The 16,773-nt window shown below is 35.8% G+C and overlaps 1 protein-coding gene across 5 annotated transcripts in view; it reads left to right on the plus strand.

The window, feature by feature from the left end:
- Positions 1-16,773, plus strand: part of TRPC4 (transient receptor potential cation channel subfamily C member 4) — a 217,893-nt gene that overhangs the window by 186,195 nt on the left and 14,925 nt on the right. For 4 of the 5 annotated variants that reach the window (XM_074329993.1, XM_074329992.1, XM_019736606.2 and 1 more), the window contains 3 exons: positions 2,287-2,600; positions 9,854-10,049; positions 13,516-13,725. In XM_074329993.1, coding sequence (XP_074186094.1) covers positions 2,287-2,600; positions 9,854-10,049; positions 13,516-13,725 — 720 coding nt within the window. The remainder of the gene's footprint in view (positions 1-2,286; positions 2,601-9,853; positions 10,050-13,515; positions 13,726-16,773) is intronic. The other variant, XM_019736607.2, reaches the window with a different exon arrangement.

Genomic DNA, 16,773 nt, shown 5'->3' on the forward strand with positions numbered 1-16,773 from the left:
AGATGCTCGCAATGCTAGGATGCTCAGAAAGTCCTGACCTTGCATAAATGTGAACATATTCACGAAGCGTTGTTTCCCAAGAATTACTAGAAGTGCTAGACCCTGAAGCAGACTGGAGTAATTATACTGGGGCTGACCCTAGTGTTTCGTTATTTGTAAAATGGAAGACATTCCTTTTATGATTTTGCAAATCCCAGCTGAAATAATTTGCTATGAAGGGCTCTGAGTAGGTTGATAGCAGAGTTGGAGTCATTCACCATGTGATGATGGATTCCACATCCAACTGTCTAGAATAAGGAACAGCATCTCTGTTAGACACGATAATTGGAAGACCCCTAAACTTTGAACAACATGTAATCTCTATTCATTGCTGGCCCCATCAGCCCCAGTCTGAATTTTCCACTTTCTCTTTTGTTTTCCGATAACACTTTATGTTAAACTCTTAGAGCATTTTTTACTACAATTAGTTGTCCCTGTCATCCTCACTGGACTATGAATACTTACTGGGAGAAAATATTTCTTGAGCAGCTATTACATGCAGGCCATAGTGTTAAATCTTGTGAGAAATTCCTAGAAAATGATCACATCCTTAGGAATGCTTACTGTTTCGTATTTTGTACATTTTGAGATGTAATTATAAGTCATATTGGTTAAAAAAAAAAAAAGAGAGAGAGAGAGAGAGAAAGAAATATAGAATTAGCCACTGATGGGGGGAGATGTTCTTTACTTACAGATGTATGTCTTACAAGAAAACTGAGAAAAGGGAAGTGAATGGGATCTTAGTCTTTGAAGGAAAAGATCACATGTGGGGCACCCAGTGGAGAGAGTTAGGTGGTGTTTAATACCACAAACCCTCACTCTGATACTTGTTATAATTAATTGTAAATTTTTAAAAAAATTTTCTTTATCTACAATCATTAGCTATTTTATGCTAAAACTATGCATAAGAATGGTTAGAACAGTTATCAGGATTTAAAAATAGAAAATAATTTCTCTCTAGTTCAAACTTGATTGTTTTAAATTGTCACTCAAGCGTCTGCTTGCTGAACAAAATCAGTCACTTACAATATATTTTGTCCCCGGGGTGATTAAAAAATACTATCTATTAGTTTCAAAAGAAGTAATTACCACTTGTAAAGTTCTTTGGTATAAAATATAAAATGAATGGAAATATTCTGATGGGACTCACACAGAAGTAAAAAGTATTTTTCTGACATGATCATTGGGAGAAAGATGCAATTGTCTAGACATAATTTGTAGTGATGTGTATGAAGAAGATAATTTAATTTATTGTTAAGTTCTTATACATATTTAATTATAAGTTTTCATAATGCAATATTTCAGAGAGCATGTCTGATCTTTTTTGTAAAAAAAGGGAACAAATGTACCTCAATAGTGTGAGGAATAAATTTCATTGTGTTCTTTATATAGCTCAATATCAAGATAATTCAAAGCTGTTATTTTATTTAACTCTTACTTTTAAAATAATTCCTGGTCAAAGTTTAACATAGCAAATATATTTTACATTAAATATAAAAAAATTAGCAATTCATTGACTTCCAGGATGATATCCAAGTTAGGATTTATCTACGCTTAGGATATAACAGATATGAAGCACTAATTATTATACCTATATTGGTCATTACTATTTCCAAGGCAACAGACCACTACTTCCACTCACTTATATGTAATTTGTATGCTGCATGCATTCCTCTAGAATAGGTAAGTGTGTCAAAATGGTAAGTAAAGCCATTGATTATTTTTCAAAATTTAGTGTCTTTCATTTATAATGTCGTTTTCTTTGTTATAATGATACTACTATCTTTTCCCAATATAAAATCAGTTTTTTTCCCTATGTCATAAAGTTCCATTGGAAAGGTCAAGGACAGATATAATTCGCATATTAACAAATACTACTAATGACAAGGACAGATCAGGAAGGCCACTATATAACTGAAGTTCATAAATTATAAATTGCTTTAATAGATTCTTATTTTTGTGTAGATTAATAATGTTAGGGATGGCCAATTATCTCCGTTGGTTAGAGCATGGTGCTAATAACACCAAGGTTGCTGGTTCGCTCCCCGCATGGGCCACTGGGAATTGCACCCTCCTTAAAAAAAATAAAAAAATAAAAAAATAATGCTGCCACTGGCTTGGTGGACATCGCTTCCTGACAATAGGCCATTGTGCTGGATCTACCTGAAAAAGCATCGGGACCTGAACTTGATATATTCATATGTATGTGTTTATTTTACTTTCCCTGTGTTTCTCTCTTTTCTCCAGTACAGTGCTCTTAATCCAAGAGAATCTTGGGATATGTGGCATCCCACTCTGGTGGCTGAAGCTTTATTTGCTATTGCAAACATCTTCAGTTCCCTGCGCCTGATCTCACTGTTTACTGCCAATTCTCACCTGGGGCCTCTGCAAATATCTCTGGGAAGAATGCTCCTGGACATTTTGAAGTTTCTATTCATATACTGCCTTGTGTTGTTAGCATTTGCAAATGGCCTAAATCAATTGTACTTCTATTATGAAGAAACAAAAGGGTTAAGCTGCAAAGGCATACGATGTGAAAAGCAGAATAATGCATTTTCAACGTAAGTGGAACAAACATTTCTATGGGTAATGTTGTGCAGAATTTAGAGTGTATTTTATTATGAATTTGAAAAATCCGTGACAAGTGGTTGCAAAAAAATTATGCTTAATGCAGGAAACAGAATTAACCTACCTTTGAATATCAATGGCTCCTTCTGACATTAAAAAATATATATAGGTAGTACATTTAAGTTTTAGTAAAATGGTCCTTTCTTTCAAAATGACCTCCTAAAAAAGAAAGCTATATATACTATTTAAAAATGTGAAATAAAATGGAAATCTGTGCCCTACTGACAGTTTACAAGCACATTAAAAGATAGAATATGTATATGTAAACGCAACCATTTAAGAAAATCCAAGTGTGTTTCAATCTTTCTTCATGTGTTTTCCAGATGCTAAAGTACCCTTCACGTTTCTCTTTCATTCTCTAGTTTTCTACACACAAATCTAAGCATGTAGAAATAATCCAAGCTAGGTCATTGTTATTATGCACACAAAACTTTCTGTGCCCTTACACCTGAGAAGTAATAGACCTTGTCCAGTGTCACCTTCCAGCATATATCACAATCAGATCTGCTGACAGCACAGGTTCATGACCACTGTGTTTGATGCTCACAGTCCTCATAGAATTCACCTCTACAAATCTGTGTCCATCTCCTTCCCACCATGGTAAACAGTTAATTAGCAGATTAATGAAAAAGGTAATTTTCATCTCCACAGTAACCACAAGTAGACACATGGTCATTTGGGAGTTGATTTAAAAGTCAGACACTAGTCATGGGCTGTTCCAGAATTTTGTGTACTATAAGAAAGTACAGCAATTCGTCAAGTGGGAGGAAATCAATAACGTCTCATAAACTGAGTCACTTATGGGTAAAATATCCTTGTTGGTTCAATTCTCTATCTTTCTCCCAATATTTAAAACTCCATTTTAATTAATCAAGATCTGATTATTTGCATGTGAAATTTTAATCTCAGCCTTAGCTGACTCAAATCCTTTCAGAAATAGATTCGATACAAACCACGAATCATGAGGAAAACAAAAAGTCATCCCAGCTTCCCATTGTCATGTCATCATTTGCTCCAAGCCTCTTTATTCTTCTGGGCTTAAGCGGCAGTTCTCCAGCCAACTAGCTCGCTCAGCTTTGTTGTTTTCCTTATGCTCTTTTCTGACCCTGGACAGGAGGCATTCAATGAAACTCAGCAGCAACATCCTTGTGACTAGCATGGCCTTGGATCATGTCTGTTTTGATACCAGAACCTATCTTTCCCTACTCATTTGTGATCCCTGTCTTGGTAATTAGCCTGTGATAACTAGGACCAGGGATTTACAGTGGTCAGATGCCACCAGCCGACCCCTTCAGAGACTAGAATTCTGCCTTTAACAGTCTTCCTGGATATTGTATGTCTGCTAACTGGCCTCCCAGATTTTTGATGGAGCACCCTTTTGCACACTCTGTCTTCCACAAGTGCCTTGTTATTCGTACTGCGTGCCCTGATGCATACTGCTTGCCAAGAACACCCCATCTATGTTTGTTGCCATATCCTTCTGATTCCATGCTTTGTCTTCCAGAAGGAACTTCCACACAGCATCTAGAAATGACTAACCTAGCTCCCAGGTCTTCTTTAATTCAGGGAATAGCTCTGGTTCAAGACCGTAACCCCTTCTCAGAAATCTGATTCATCTGCAGCTATAAGTTTACATCTAACCCCATCCTAATTTACCTTCTTTAAGGTTCCCAGGAATCCCCTTGTCTTATAACTGTTTTCATGGTAAATGTTTGCATATTACTAACTAAATTAAATCTCCATCCAAGAAGAAAATGGCTAGAGAAGTCTGATGCAAAATAGCTAACATACAGTAAATTGTATTCTAAAAGCAAATATATTGAATTCCTGGGATTATGTATTATTTTCATGTATCCTTATCAATGCCCTACTCTATAATCATGAAGAGCAACAGATAATTGCATATTTAAAATATTATGGGCCCAAATCATTCAACCCAAATAAATCAGGTGTTCTACCTGGAAATTTTTTTCCAAATAACAGAATGTAAACCATCAAGCAACAAATTATTTTTGTTCAAAATTATTCAAAAACTAAAAAAATATGGTAATAACTCCTAGTATTATGAGTGTACTAGAGTATATAGAATGTACCAGGCAGGCATAAGTTACCTGTTCCATGATGACTCTGTTCCAGCTTAATGGATGTCAATCACTGTCAGGGGATGTCTAGTGATGCCCTCGGGCTCCTGCGTCTCATTTCTGTGTTTCTGTTTGTCTGCAGTTTTCTTTTTATTACTTTATAACTTCCGTAAATTTCAAGGTTTGTTTTTATACCCACCCTCTCAGAGATTTTATTCCATATGAGGATTAAAAAACACATTAATTAATGTACACTGCCTAATACAGTGCCTGTCATACAATGAGATTAAAAAAAAAGGTAGCTACTTTACTTCTTTAAATTATTAGTTGTACTAATAGAGTATTTATTATCTCTCCCCTATATCTCTCATAGTTCCTTTCTATTACTCCTTCCATGGGAGTACAGATGGATGCTGAAACTTTGAACCCTGTATTTCTCATTAGCTACCACTCCTGTGTGTCTCCTTCCTTTCATCCAAGCAACCCTGAAATGAAGCCTAAACATGATACCTTGTTTTCTTGCTCCTTATTCATTCTTTATCCAATTTCAATTTGGCTATTGCTTCCACCACTCCACTAAGACTATTTTAGAAAATGCCTAGAGCTACCGTCAATGGACATTTATCTTTTTATATCTTATTTAATGTCTCTGCATCATTTGAACCTGTTTAACACTTTCATTTTTTTTAAATCTTGCCCTCTTTTTTTAATTTCAATGTTACTATGTTTTTAGATTTCACTTCTTCTTTAATCTTTCCCATTTTTCTCTGATAATTATTTTACAATTATTGCTTTTAAATAGTGGTCTGCCTTAGCAACTCTCCTCAAACCCTATTTCAATATCCCTTTGAAAACTCATCTATGATTAAGGTTTTGGCCCTATATAGTGTCTGAGATGACTCCTACGTTCATATCACTAGCATAGATCCTCAAGATTTGTAGGTCCAACTTTTAGACACCTCTGCATCTATATCTCGTAAAAATGTAAACCCAATCAAAGAAAATTCATCAGAGTCTCTCTCAAAATTTATACTTCCTCCTCCTCAACTACCGTTTTAGTCAATGTTACCATAACCCACCCAGATACTTAAATTAAAAGCTTGTGTTAGATATTGCCTCTCCCTTTCCCCGTCCCGGTGCAGTCAATAAATGTTTACTTCTGCTCTGTTACCTTGGTGTGTCTTCCTTGCTGACTCTTATGCCAAAAATCTAAGTTCTCGTACCTCTCTGTTCTGTCTTTGGTCATATGTCTTCCACCCTGTTACCTGAATGATCTTTCTAAATGAAAACATTGACACTCCTCTGTTTAAAGTATCAAAATAGATTCTCATTCCTTATTGGATATACCCAAATTGCTCTTCTTGAGATACCAGGTCCTTCAGGGATCTTCTGTCTTGCTTCTTCTTCAAGCCTCATCTTTCTCCATTCCCTAATCACACATTTCTAGTGGGTTATCAATCCCCAAATATGTCATAATCTGTTCTCGCCACAGAATGCTTTTTTTTTCTGCCATCCCACTTGGCAAAATTTTATTCTGTTTTCCAAAATCTGTCTGAGATGCACCTTTTCCAGAATGCTTTCCTGATTCCTCTCCTGTGAGCTTTCAGGGGGCGTAAACTGTGATGTATGTCTTCTATGTCTCTCCCTGCTTGTTCCTACCAGCAAATGGACACTTCTTCCTGTTATTTTCTCTTTAACATGGGAAGAACTACATGTTACTAAAAGAAACCAATGTTTAATCATTGAAGTTATTCTATATACAATTTTAAACTAATAGTCTCTGATTAAGGGACTCTCCTTTGAAGAGAGGTGCATCAGCTTTGTGACAGATACTGTCTTATTAAGAAAAACCCTTTGATGTTTATTGGAGCTTTATTCCTCATAATTAGAACTTGCCAACTGAGGTCTTACTTTGTTTTAATTTTACATTATTCCTTATGAATTAAGAATAAAATACGCAGATGTGTTTTCCTCATCGTTTTAGTCTCAAGGTGATAAAGGAAAATCTCAACTGTGGAATACATTACCATTTTACTGGTTTGCTTTCTCTAGTTGTAAGTACTTAAATAGGGAACAAGCCAACTTTTAAAAGTAGCAATTGAGAACTATCTTCAAAGAGCAAGAGACAAAATGCTACCTTTAGAAAGGCCATGTTATAACATCATCCCATAGAAATTGCCAGATTTTAGTCTTCAACTGAAGTTTTATGCTATGTTGTTTAATTAAGAGGGGCATTACCATAGAAAGCTTTCTGTCCTTATTTCAACATGGAATTATGAAAACAGCTGTCACCTAAAGGCAGTCTGAGATTTGATGTAGCTAATGACTCTTCACTGTATGGGAAATGTTGATATCAATAGATTTGGGAATCACTAAGTAAGAAAACATTTCTAGAAGCAATGACTTTGAAATGTTAACCTAGTTTGATTTTCTTAAATCATACAATAAAATAATAATTAACTTATAAAGACCAAGGTTTTAACTCATCTAAGAAGTGAATATATTTTAGTTAAGTGGAACTATTCTGCAAACCTCATTTCAGATTCATTCCATTCAAAAAAGAAAAATTAAATTAAAATAAGAATGAAAGACATAGGAATTATTAATAATAATCATAAAACATTATTCTATTTTGAATTTTCTCTTTTTCAATTCTAATTAAAAATGTAAATAAATATTTTGCCTAAGGGTTTGCTAATATTCTCTAATAATTTAGTACTTCTTATGTGGACAGAAGTAAATCCGTATTATTAAACCATGAGAATCCATTTATCCTACATCACTTTTATTTAAACATTAAAGAAAACAACTGTTATGGGATTTTGTTGGCAACATTTTATTATTTATTTATTTATTTATTTATTTATTTATTTATTTATTATATCACTTATATAACCTCTAGCTCTCTCTGAACTGCTATTGAGGTCAAGAGAAAACCATGTGAATTACATTGATACTTGCACAGTGAGACTACACACTATTCAGAATGAAAGAAAAGAATTTCACATTGAACCCAAAGACACTATCATTAATTTTAGAAATTGTCATTAAAGTTACTAAAAATAAAGACTCATAATGCTCATTCCTGATGATAGAGTCACAGTCTGACTCAGGTTGATCAGATCAGCACCCTTACCACTTTATGGTAATTTGTCTCATTGTTGAACAGCTTTAGCAAAATAAACCAATAAACACACAATTAAATTTCATACCTTATAATTAAAATTGAATTATACAATGAAAATATGAAATTGCTTACTTTTTTAAAAAAGCAATCCCTTTGAGAAAAGAAATTCTGAACTCCAATTAAGGCACCTTTAGTAAGATTATCCTGGTTATACAAACGAGAAGTTCATGGATTATTTCAAGTAATGGACTTTTTTACAAGAATCATACAGAAAATTGCAGTCCTTTAATCCTCTGAGCAAGGGTTGATCTTAGCAAGGGCAGAACTTAGAGTAAAACCTGGCTTCAGAAAGAACAGGAGTTGCCATCATGCTGGATCATAGGATTTTTTTTTAATGAACATTATCTTGATTCAGCTAGTCCATGTATATTCTCTTCAATAGTTAATTATTACCTGGCTTCTTCATCCTCAATCCTCTGCTTAGTTTGTGCTTTTCAAACCTTTGGCTTCTCATAATTCCAGCGATCCTGACCCTACATCATAACTCATGTCATTTGAGTCCCTTTTGGCAACTACCTCATTCTCTTGATAAATCTAAATTAAACTTTCTTAGAAAGGAAATCAGATTATTTAGGCTCATCTTTTCACATTAGGCCAGGACACTGTCCAGTAGCCTCATATGAATTGGCTCTCCTTAGGTCACTCGACCATGACTAACCTTATCCATTGAAGCTCTGGGTGAGAAACTCCAGGGACCTACTAAGGGCCACCCCTACATAAAATAGTACACATGGAACAGTGTCACAGGGGCTAGGAGCTGCTAGGAAACATGATTGACTGGGTCCTACAACAGGATTCCAAACTAATGCTAATCTTCCAAATCACTGAAATCTCAGTCGCCATGCCATGTATGAAATAGGTTTGCATTTGTTTTTACAATATAATTAAACTACAGTCTTATCGTAACCTTTTATCAGTTCTGTTGTCTTTTTATGATATTATATGAAGGTGTTATAATGGTTCTCCTGAAGCAAACAATTCTTCATTTGGGTTCAGACATTCTTCATCTTATCCCACTTCGTGCAGTTAGTTACAGAAACTTTACTTTCAATAAAATCATCAAAGTTCATTCATTGGCAAGAATGAGAAAATGTTCCCTGAAATATAAAAAATAGCAAATTTTATAATCTAAGCATTCTGAGACACTGCCATTTTACAGGATTCACTTTGTGCAACTTTAGTTGTCAATGTGGAAATCCATAATGATAACATGATTTTTAATCTACCTACAACTAAAAGCAAAATAAGGTAAAAGAACTGACATTTTTCAAAGACTAAGCTTGAGAATCTATTATTTCTTAACTATCATTCAGTGTTTTAAGATAGTTGGGCAAGCTTTCTATATAAAGGACACATAGTAAATATTTTAGGCTTTATGGGCCATATGTTCTCTGTTGCAACTACTCATCTTTGCCATTGTAACACAAAAGAAACCATAGACAATGCATAAATGAATGAGCATGGCTAGGTTTCAATAAAACTTTATTTATGGCCATTGAATTGTAAATTTATACAATTATTGCATGTCACAAAATATCACTCTTCTTTTTATTTTTTTTCCTCAACCATTTGAAAAAACAAAACTCATTCTTAACTCAGTGGCCATACAAAAACAGGCTATGGGTCAGATCTGTCATTCCTGCAGTAGCAAATTAAACGTAGTTTTCAAAGATCTTAGGAAAATTAAGTACACCATTTGTGCTAGTATGATAAAAAAATGTTTCAATTTTTTAATTAAGTTTAATTTTATATTTGCCCTAAAATATTATTTTACTATTGATACGTATTTGTAAATTAATCAAATATTCATAACTAATCAAATTCTATTTTTATATCTTATTGTATACTGGTTCTAGTAATATAGTTATTAGTGGTTCTATTAATATAGTTATTAGTGTCATTTTATCTTTTTTTTCAGATTATTTGAGACACTCCAGTCCCTGTTTTGGTCAATATTTGGGCTCATCAATTTATATGTGACCAATGTCAAAGCACAGCATGAATTTACTGAATTTGTTGGTGCCACCATGTTTGGGACATACAATGTCATCTCTCTGGTTGTCCTACTCAACATGTTAATAGCTATGATGAATAATTCTTACCAACTTATTGCTGTAAGTTGAATAACTTTATTTTAATTCAATATTTCACCCTACAATTTGTTGTTCCTAGTTATACACCAACTTATTATTTTTGGAAATAAAGTCTGTAATTGGCTATTGATAAGATAGGATCAGATCACAAGTATAATATGAATGGTTAATTTGAAGTTTCTGAGCAGTGTTCACTGTATTTAGCTATATACTAATTTGGTGTTATTATATTACACATGATTATAAAATAAACTAAATCTATCTTGCCAGACAGTCATTGGCTATGAAAAGCAGTAGATGAGATATGAATTATAAACAGGCTACTTATATCTATGCAATGCCCTTTGGACTTTGCATTGTCTTTGTCCATTTAACCTAGAATCTTGGTATAATCAAATTCAGGCCAGCTTGGCAAGATACAAAAGATAGGCCGGAGGGGAGTCTGAGGGGAAAAGCCATAGGATTTTCAGTTTCTTGAAGTATAGAAAAAAGCTATGTAGGTGTAACCCTGACTTCTATAGCAGAACATACAATATCTGTATTTATTTGAAATTCTGGAATCCAAACACTTAGTTTAATTTATTTATTCATTCACTCAGCAAATTCTTATTGAGTCCCTACTCTGCTGCCAGGTTCTGTTCTAGGAATTAGAAACATAACAATGAACAAGGAAGACAAAGTCCTTTATCCCCTTGAACTTACATGCCAGCGATGATATATGTCTATGGCCAATAGCAATAGATAAACTATACAGAAATGAAATATTTTTCTTCAATCTTTAATATAACCTTGGACAAGTATATTTTTCTTCAGTCTTTAATATAACCTTAGACAAGTAGCATTTTATAAAGATAATTATAGACTGCTCATTTTCTCTGTAAATACCTAAAATTATATTTCATCTTAGAATCTATTGCTAAACTTCTTGAGTGTTATTATTGTTATTTTGAAAAGCAGCATTCAGAATTTTATTTAAACCTGTCACAGAAGAAAAACTGCATAAATATAAGAATAGATGATTTTTATTTACTGATTGACAGTCTAAAGTATTCCCACTTGGATATACTTAGGTCCTAGGATTTGCATGTGAATAGGTAAATCTGTGGAGTTCATTTGAGCATATTACAAATCTGAAATTTGTAGATAGCCCCTATATACGTCCCTCAGAACTTATGTATTCCTCTAGTCAACACACTTTCGCAATGTGGATTCTATTTTCCAGACCACTCCATCAAAAACATTAGAAAGCCTCTAACTATCAAGCTATATACAGAGAAGCTGTATGTACAATTTGGAGTCTATAAAACATTAACTATACCGATTCATCAAGAGAACATTATTCAAGAACAGTATGACATTTTCTTGTTGCTTCTTTGTGGAGTGTCTTCCTAGGTTCCTTCTTACAGAGACAAGAACAAGCTTCAAGTCTCTGTTTTTGTTTAGCCCAAACTCTAAATCTTCTTGACAGGAGCAGGCACGAGGAGGCTGGGACAGGTATACCTCCCACGACGCCTCCTTGGAACATGATTGTGACAAGTATTTGACTTTCACCTATCCCAGAATATCAGAATTTACCCTGAGGGCTTTCTCTTTGGTCCTGCTACCTGTAACTCAGAGCTTTAGGATCAAGCATGAAAACAGAAGACAGCTTAATAGTTAAAAGGCAAACGCAATCATGCAGGCCATGTCTAAAGCCTGCTTTTCACTCACTCATTTGTTCATTGATCAAATATTTATTGTGTAGCTAGTACATGCCTGACAGATGCTTGATTTTAGGGATACGCCGAATAATGAGGTTCCTGCCCTCAAGAAAAATGTAATGCAGTAGGGACAAAGTCTGAATAATTTCAATACTGAGAAAAGGGATTTGAGAATTTGATGGAAGTACAGAAGAGAGGACCAAGACGGGCTGGGGGTGGGAGGCAGCTGAGGTTGATGGCAGTCAGGGCAGTCTTCCTAGGAGAGGAAATACCTAAGCGAAGTTTTAAATATTGACTGAGTCAGAAGGTGAGTAGCAGAAGATGGTTTTTAGTCATCACCAGTCTAGAACTTTTCACTTTCAGTTTTTCTAACCACTGTAGACTTTGTTTAGACCCTTTCTGAATCCCAAACCAGGAATAGCTTTGTATTAGCAGTAAGAGAACATGATGAGGCCAGGATAACCCTTCATTTTTGACTCCCTGAGAATCAGAAGGAATAGAAGGCACTGTAGGCCAATACTCTAGCTAGATAGAGTGACTGCCTTTTTATTACCATAAGCCAATTCTACTGAGTCCCATTCTTTGTGAGTGCAGCAAACAATACATAAGTTTCTTCATTAATGCAGAATAAAAGCTTGTTTAAAAAAAAAAAAAGGGACGGAGGAAGAACTAGAGGAGAGGAAGAGGAGGGAAAATAGGAGGAAAACTGTAGCTTCTGTGCTTCCATTTATTGATTGAACCTTCCAATTAGACATTTGCTAAGCAACAATGAAGGCCACATATTTACTAGACATGGTGATTCCTGTTGAAAGCACAATTCATCCAGTGTCTAGACTAAAATCGATATTGTTTATATTAGAAATGTGTACACAGCATATGCATTTATTAGCACCCACCCAACAATTTAGGGCTATTAGAATGGTATATTATCCTACTCTAAAGATTGAGTTTTAAAAATAACATTCATGGGTGAAAATGAATTATTTTGAATTTTTATTTGTATGTATGCCTTGGTTCTACCACTTCCTACTTCCCAGATTTTTTGCTTAAATTAGTTTGTGGTTAGTTTGAGAGGAGACTGGCTGCCCTCTATCTAATTGCCACAAATGTTCCTAAGATTTCCCAGGAAATTAATAAAATGGATTAATAAATGATGATGGAGGATAGCCTCAGGCTTGTTGGCAGGCACAGGCCAGACCCTTGTCTGGTGCCCTTTGTCAAGGTTCAGCACTGTGTCAGTCCCTAGTCTACCTGTGGCAGGGGATGTCTGAGTTTACACCTGTTGCCTAAGGGTGGACAATAATTATTCACATGGAAACCTTATCAAGTAATGCTTTTCCTGGAAACAACAGAAGGCTGAGCTGCAAGCATCCATAAAGGTGGCATTCACCTAGGCAGGGGTTCAAAGCCTTGAGTAAGACATAAAGCCCTGTTTGTGGCTAAACTCTAATGACTTTGAGCTGATGTAAGCCTACAGTGCAGGAAATGAAGATTCAACTTCAAGGCAAAACTAATCACTGCAGTCTCTTTAACATGGAATTATTTCAGATGTCTGTCTCATGGGAGAGGGAAAGATGAAAAGTGACAACAGAGCTGTGACACCTTACCAGGGTCAGCCCCCATCTGAAATGTTTGGATGATTATCTCCGAGAGTCAGCAATGTTTTTATAAGCAATTTAATTAATATTCCAAGAGCCACTCAAAGTCAGGTTAAAGGATCTCTGTGAGGTTTATCTTACCTTATTAATTAAGAAACCTGTCAGCAGTTGTCATATTCTCTTGTTCAGGACCATGCAGACATAGAATGGAAATTTGCTCGAACAAAGCTTTGGATGAGTTATTTTGAAGAAGGAGGTACCCTGCCTACTCCCTTCAATGTCATCCCAAGCCCCAAGTCTCTCTGGTACCTGATCAAATGGATTTGGACACACCTGTGCAAGAAAAAGATGAGAAGAAAGCCAGAAAGTTTTGGAACAATAGGGGTAAGAATACAGCATGTTAGTATTCCTTTTTACTTTAATTGTGTATTTAAATATATTTGTGGTCCTTGTTGAATATTTTTGCATTTTTAGCTTTTTTCTTCTTACTTGTTGCATTGAACATTTTTTTGCACAACTACCGTATCTAAGACACGTCTGAGTAACTGACTTTTTCACTAAGCTATTTCCTACACTGAGGGCCATCACTGTTATTTTAATAGGATCCACACTTTACACAAGACTCTACACCCACCAGTCATTGCTTGGGGAACTAGCACATTCTCTCTTAATGTCTTAGTTTCTAGCTCTTTTCAGAGAGATCCCCTCAGGTTATTTGTGGGTTACTTACTCTTTGTTCGTTTCTTTCTCTGGATGGAAGGGGTCTGCTTCATTCACCTAATAATACCTGCCATCGGCTTCTTCACAGAGCATATTGTGCTTGATAAAATTTTCTCAATTAAATGATTGAATGAATATTATCACTTGAAAACGCTGTGCCATATTCAATCACAGTGATTTGAGAATGTTTAATTTCTCCACATTTTGCTTCTACTCCCAATCATATTAGATGCCAAGAAGTTGTGTTGTTTTAAAAAAAATTATTAGGACTCCTGAGAGCCGTGCCCCTCTTATATTGGAAGATTATACTTCCTTTGGCAATTTCTTTCACACTGGATGGAAAACAAGAGTTCAAGCAATTCAAGCAGAAAAATACATGGACTTAGAGTTCCGTTCCAGCCAAACCACTGACATGGGACAAGTGATTTCTTCATTTCTTTCTCACTTAATTTCCTAATTTTAAAGGTCTCATAGTGATATTTTGGGAATCAATACCCTAACATTCATTAGTCACTTTGACCTTCTCAGAGAAATTGCTTTGGAAGTATTCTAATATGCCTTTATATTAGAATCACTAAGTAATGTTAGTTACTTAATTAAAAATTATAATTTGTTTTTTTTATTTTATTTAACGCATTTTGTGACTGCTAGTTTTGCCCTAAGTGTTCCTCTTCACTCATTAACTTCATTGCCCACTAGGCATTGTTATCAGCACAAAATGGGGCTTTCTGTACCGAAAGTGGTATTGATATTTCTGTAATCTCAATAACAATTCTAATTCTAAAGAGAATTGACTGGCAAGAGAGCACAGCAAATAAAGAGGTGGTTAGGAGAAGCAAATATATTCTTTCCTGTAAGCTGTTACTCTGTAAACTTGGAGGACTAAAGTTTGGGCATATATCTGATCTTAGAAACAAAGTCAGATTACAGTGTAGCCTTATGCTGCGATCCTCATACTCATTTGTAGACTTTATCACTGATACTAGGAAGAGTTACATTATTTTACTCCAAATGTTTGAATTCTTTGTTAAATAAGTTCAACTTATTTAAAAATATATAATTGTAAAAAATGTAATAATTTAGGTTTAATAGGCAATTATTATATGTTTTCCACATGCCAGAAACTGAGCTAGGAATCGGCTCTGGGATGGGGCACAAAGTTGTGGTTTCCATCCCTGAGGGCCTTGAGATATGAGAACATATTACTATAATACTTCTTATATAATAAATTTAACATTATAATATAGTTACATGCAAGATGCTATGAGCACAGTGTGAGAAATATTTTTTTTTTCTTTGAGAGAAACAGTAAAAGACTTCAAGGAAGCCAAACTCTGGCTTACTCCCTTCCACATCAAAATATACTTGACCTTTTCTCCATCTTATTCTTAAATTCATAACAAATGTATTTAATCCCTAAAAAGATATTAGTGAATAAAACTATGGTATTATGGTATCTGTTCATAGGAGTATTTTGATTTAGAAAGAGTTTCTGGGTCCAAAACTGAAGGCCACTGTCGTGCGGGAGACCCTGCTCGCTCCGCCATTTGTTGTGCGGGGAGGCCTGCGGGGTCTCTGGTCCGCTCCCCACATAAGAACGCAGGATATGGTGAGGCCAAAAAGGAACACCCACGGAGCCATAGGTAGGGGAGTCATACCACTATGGTCTCACTGAAGGCTGGGCCCACCGGATGCGCAACCAGCCGTCAGCCTTTTCGCCAACAGACCAACCGACTGTCCTCCACTCTCCTCGACTTTGTTCCTCTCCTGTCTTCCGCTCTCCTCAGCTCTGCTCGGCTCTGCTCGGCTCCTCGGCAGTCCTCGGCTCTCCTCTGTAGCCGCAGCAGTTATACCGGCGGCCAATCGGCTAACCGGCCACAGCCGACGGCCAATCAGCCACAGCCTACGGCCATCCACTACCCGAGCCAGCACCTTTCCACGTGAGGCCGAGAGCCTATAAACTACTTTCTGGGGCTCTGTCCCCACAGCCACACACAAAAGATATTTGTCTTTCAATTTTCAATTTTAGGCCATAGCAGAGGGAATCTTTGGTTTTAAGATGCCACAAAACTTGTCAGAAGATCTGAGGCCCTGCTCTAATATTTTAAGAACTCCATCTGTGCGACCACCAAAATCATGGAGAACCACTCTAAGAATTTGACTTCCAACTCTCCTGCTGCCCAACCCAAGGGGAACCCCCCACTGTTGATGCATTGTTAAGAATATGTTACCATCATTTCTTAGATTAAAGAGAAGCTTAACGTTCCCTTGGGGTTTTCTATTAAAGCAGTGATTCACACCTATCAGAGGGAGAGGGTAAATGGCACAAGTTAAAGAGCTTTCTTTTCTATAATTATTGGGCTCAAAAAAACAAATTTCTTTTTATGTGTCTATCTCTACATTTGAATATTTTGATCCAAGCTGATCACAGAAAGATAATTCACAATTTGTTGTGACTTCAAAGCATTCCCTTTTCCTTAGCCATGTAAATGTTGTTAACCATTGGATATTTTTATGCTTTGGGAATTTATTAATGCCATATCACAAAACTCCCGAAGCGGGGACTCAGGCCCTGGGCCAAGAAGGTTCCTGGCTTCATGTAGGACAGAATTCAAACATGAGCCCTGTCATGCAGGGTGTCATGCGGGGTCTCTGGTCCCACTCCCTACACAAGAACGCAGGATGTGGTGAGGCTGAAAAGGAACACCCACGGAGCCATAGATAGGG

The sequence above is a fragment of the Rhinolophus sinicus genome, linkage group LG04 (assembly GCF_036562045.2).
Source record: "Rhinolophus sinicus isolate RSC01 linkage group LG04, ASM3656204v1, whole genome shotgun sequence".
Lineage (NCBI taxonomy): Eukaryota > Metazoa > Chordata > Mammalia > Chiroptera > Rhinolophidae > Rhinolophus > Rhinolophus sinicus.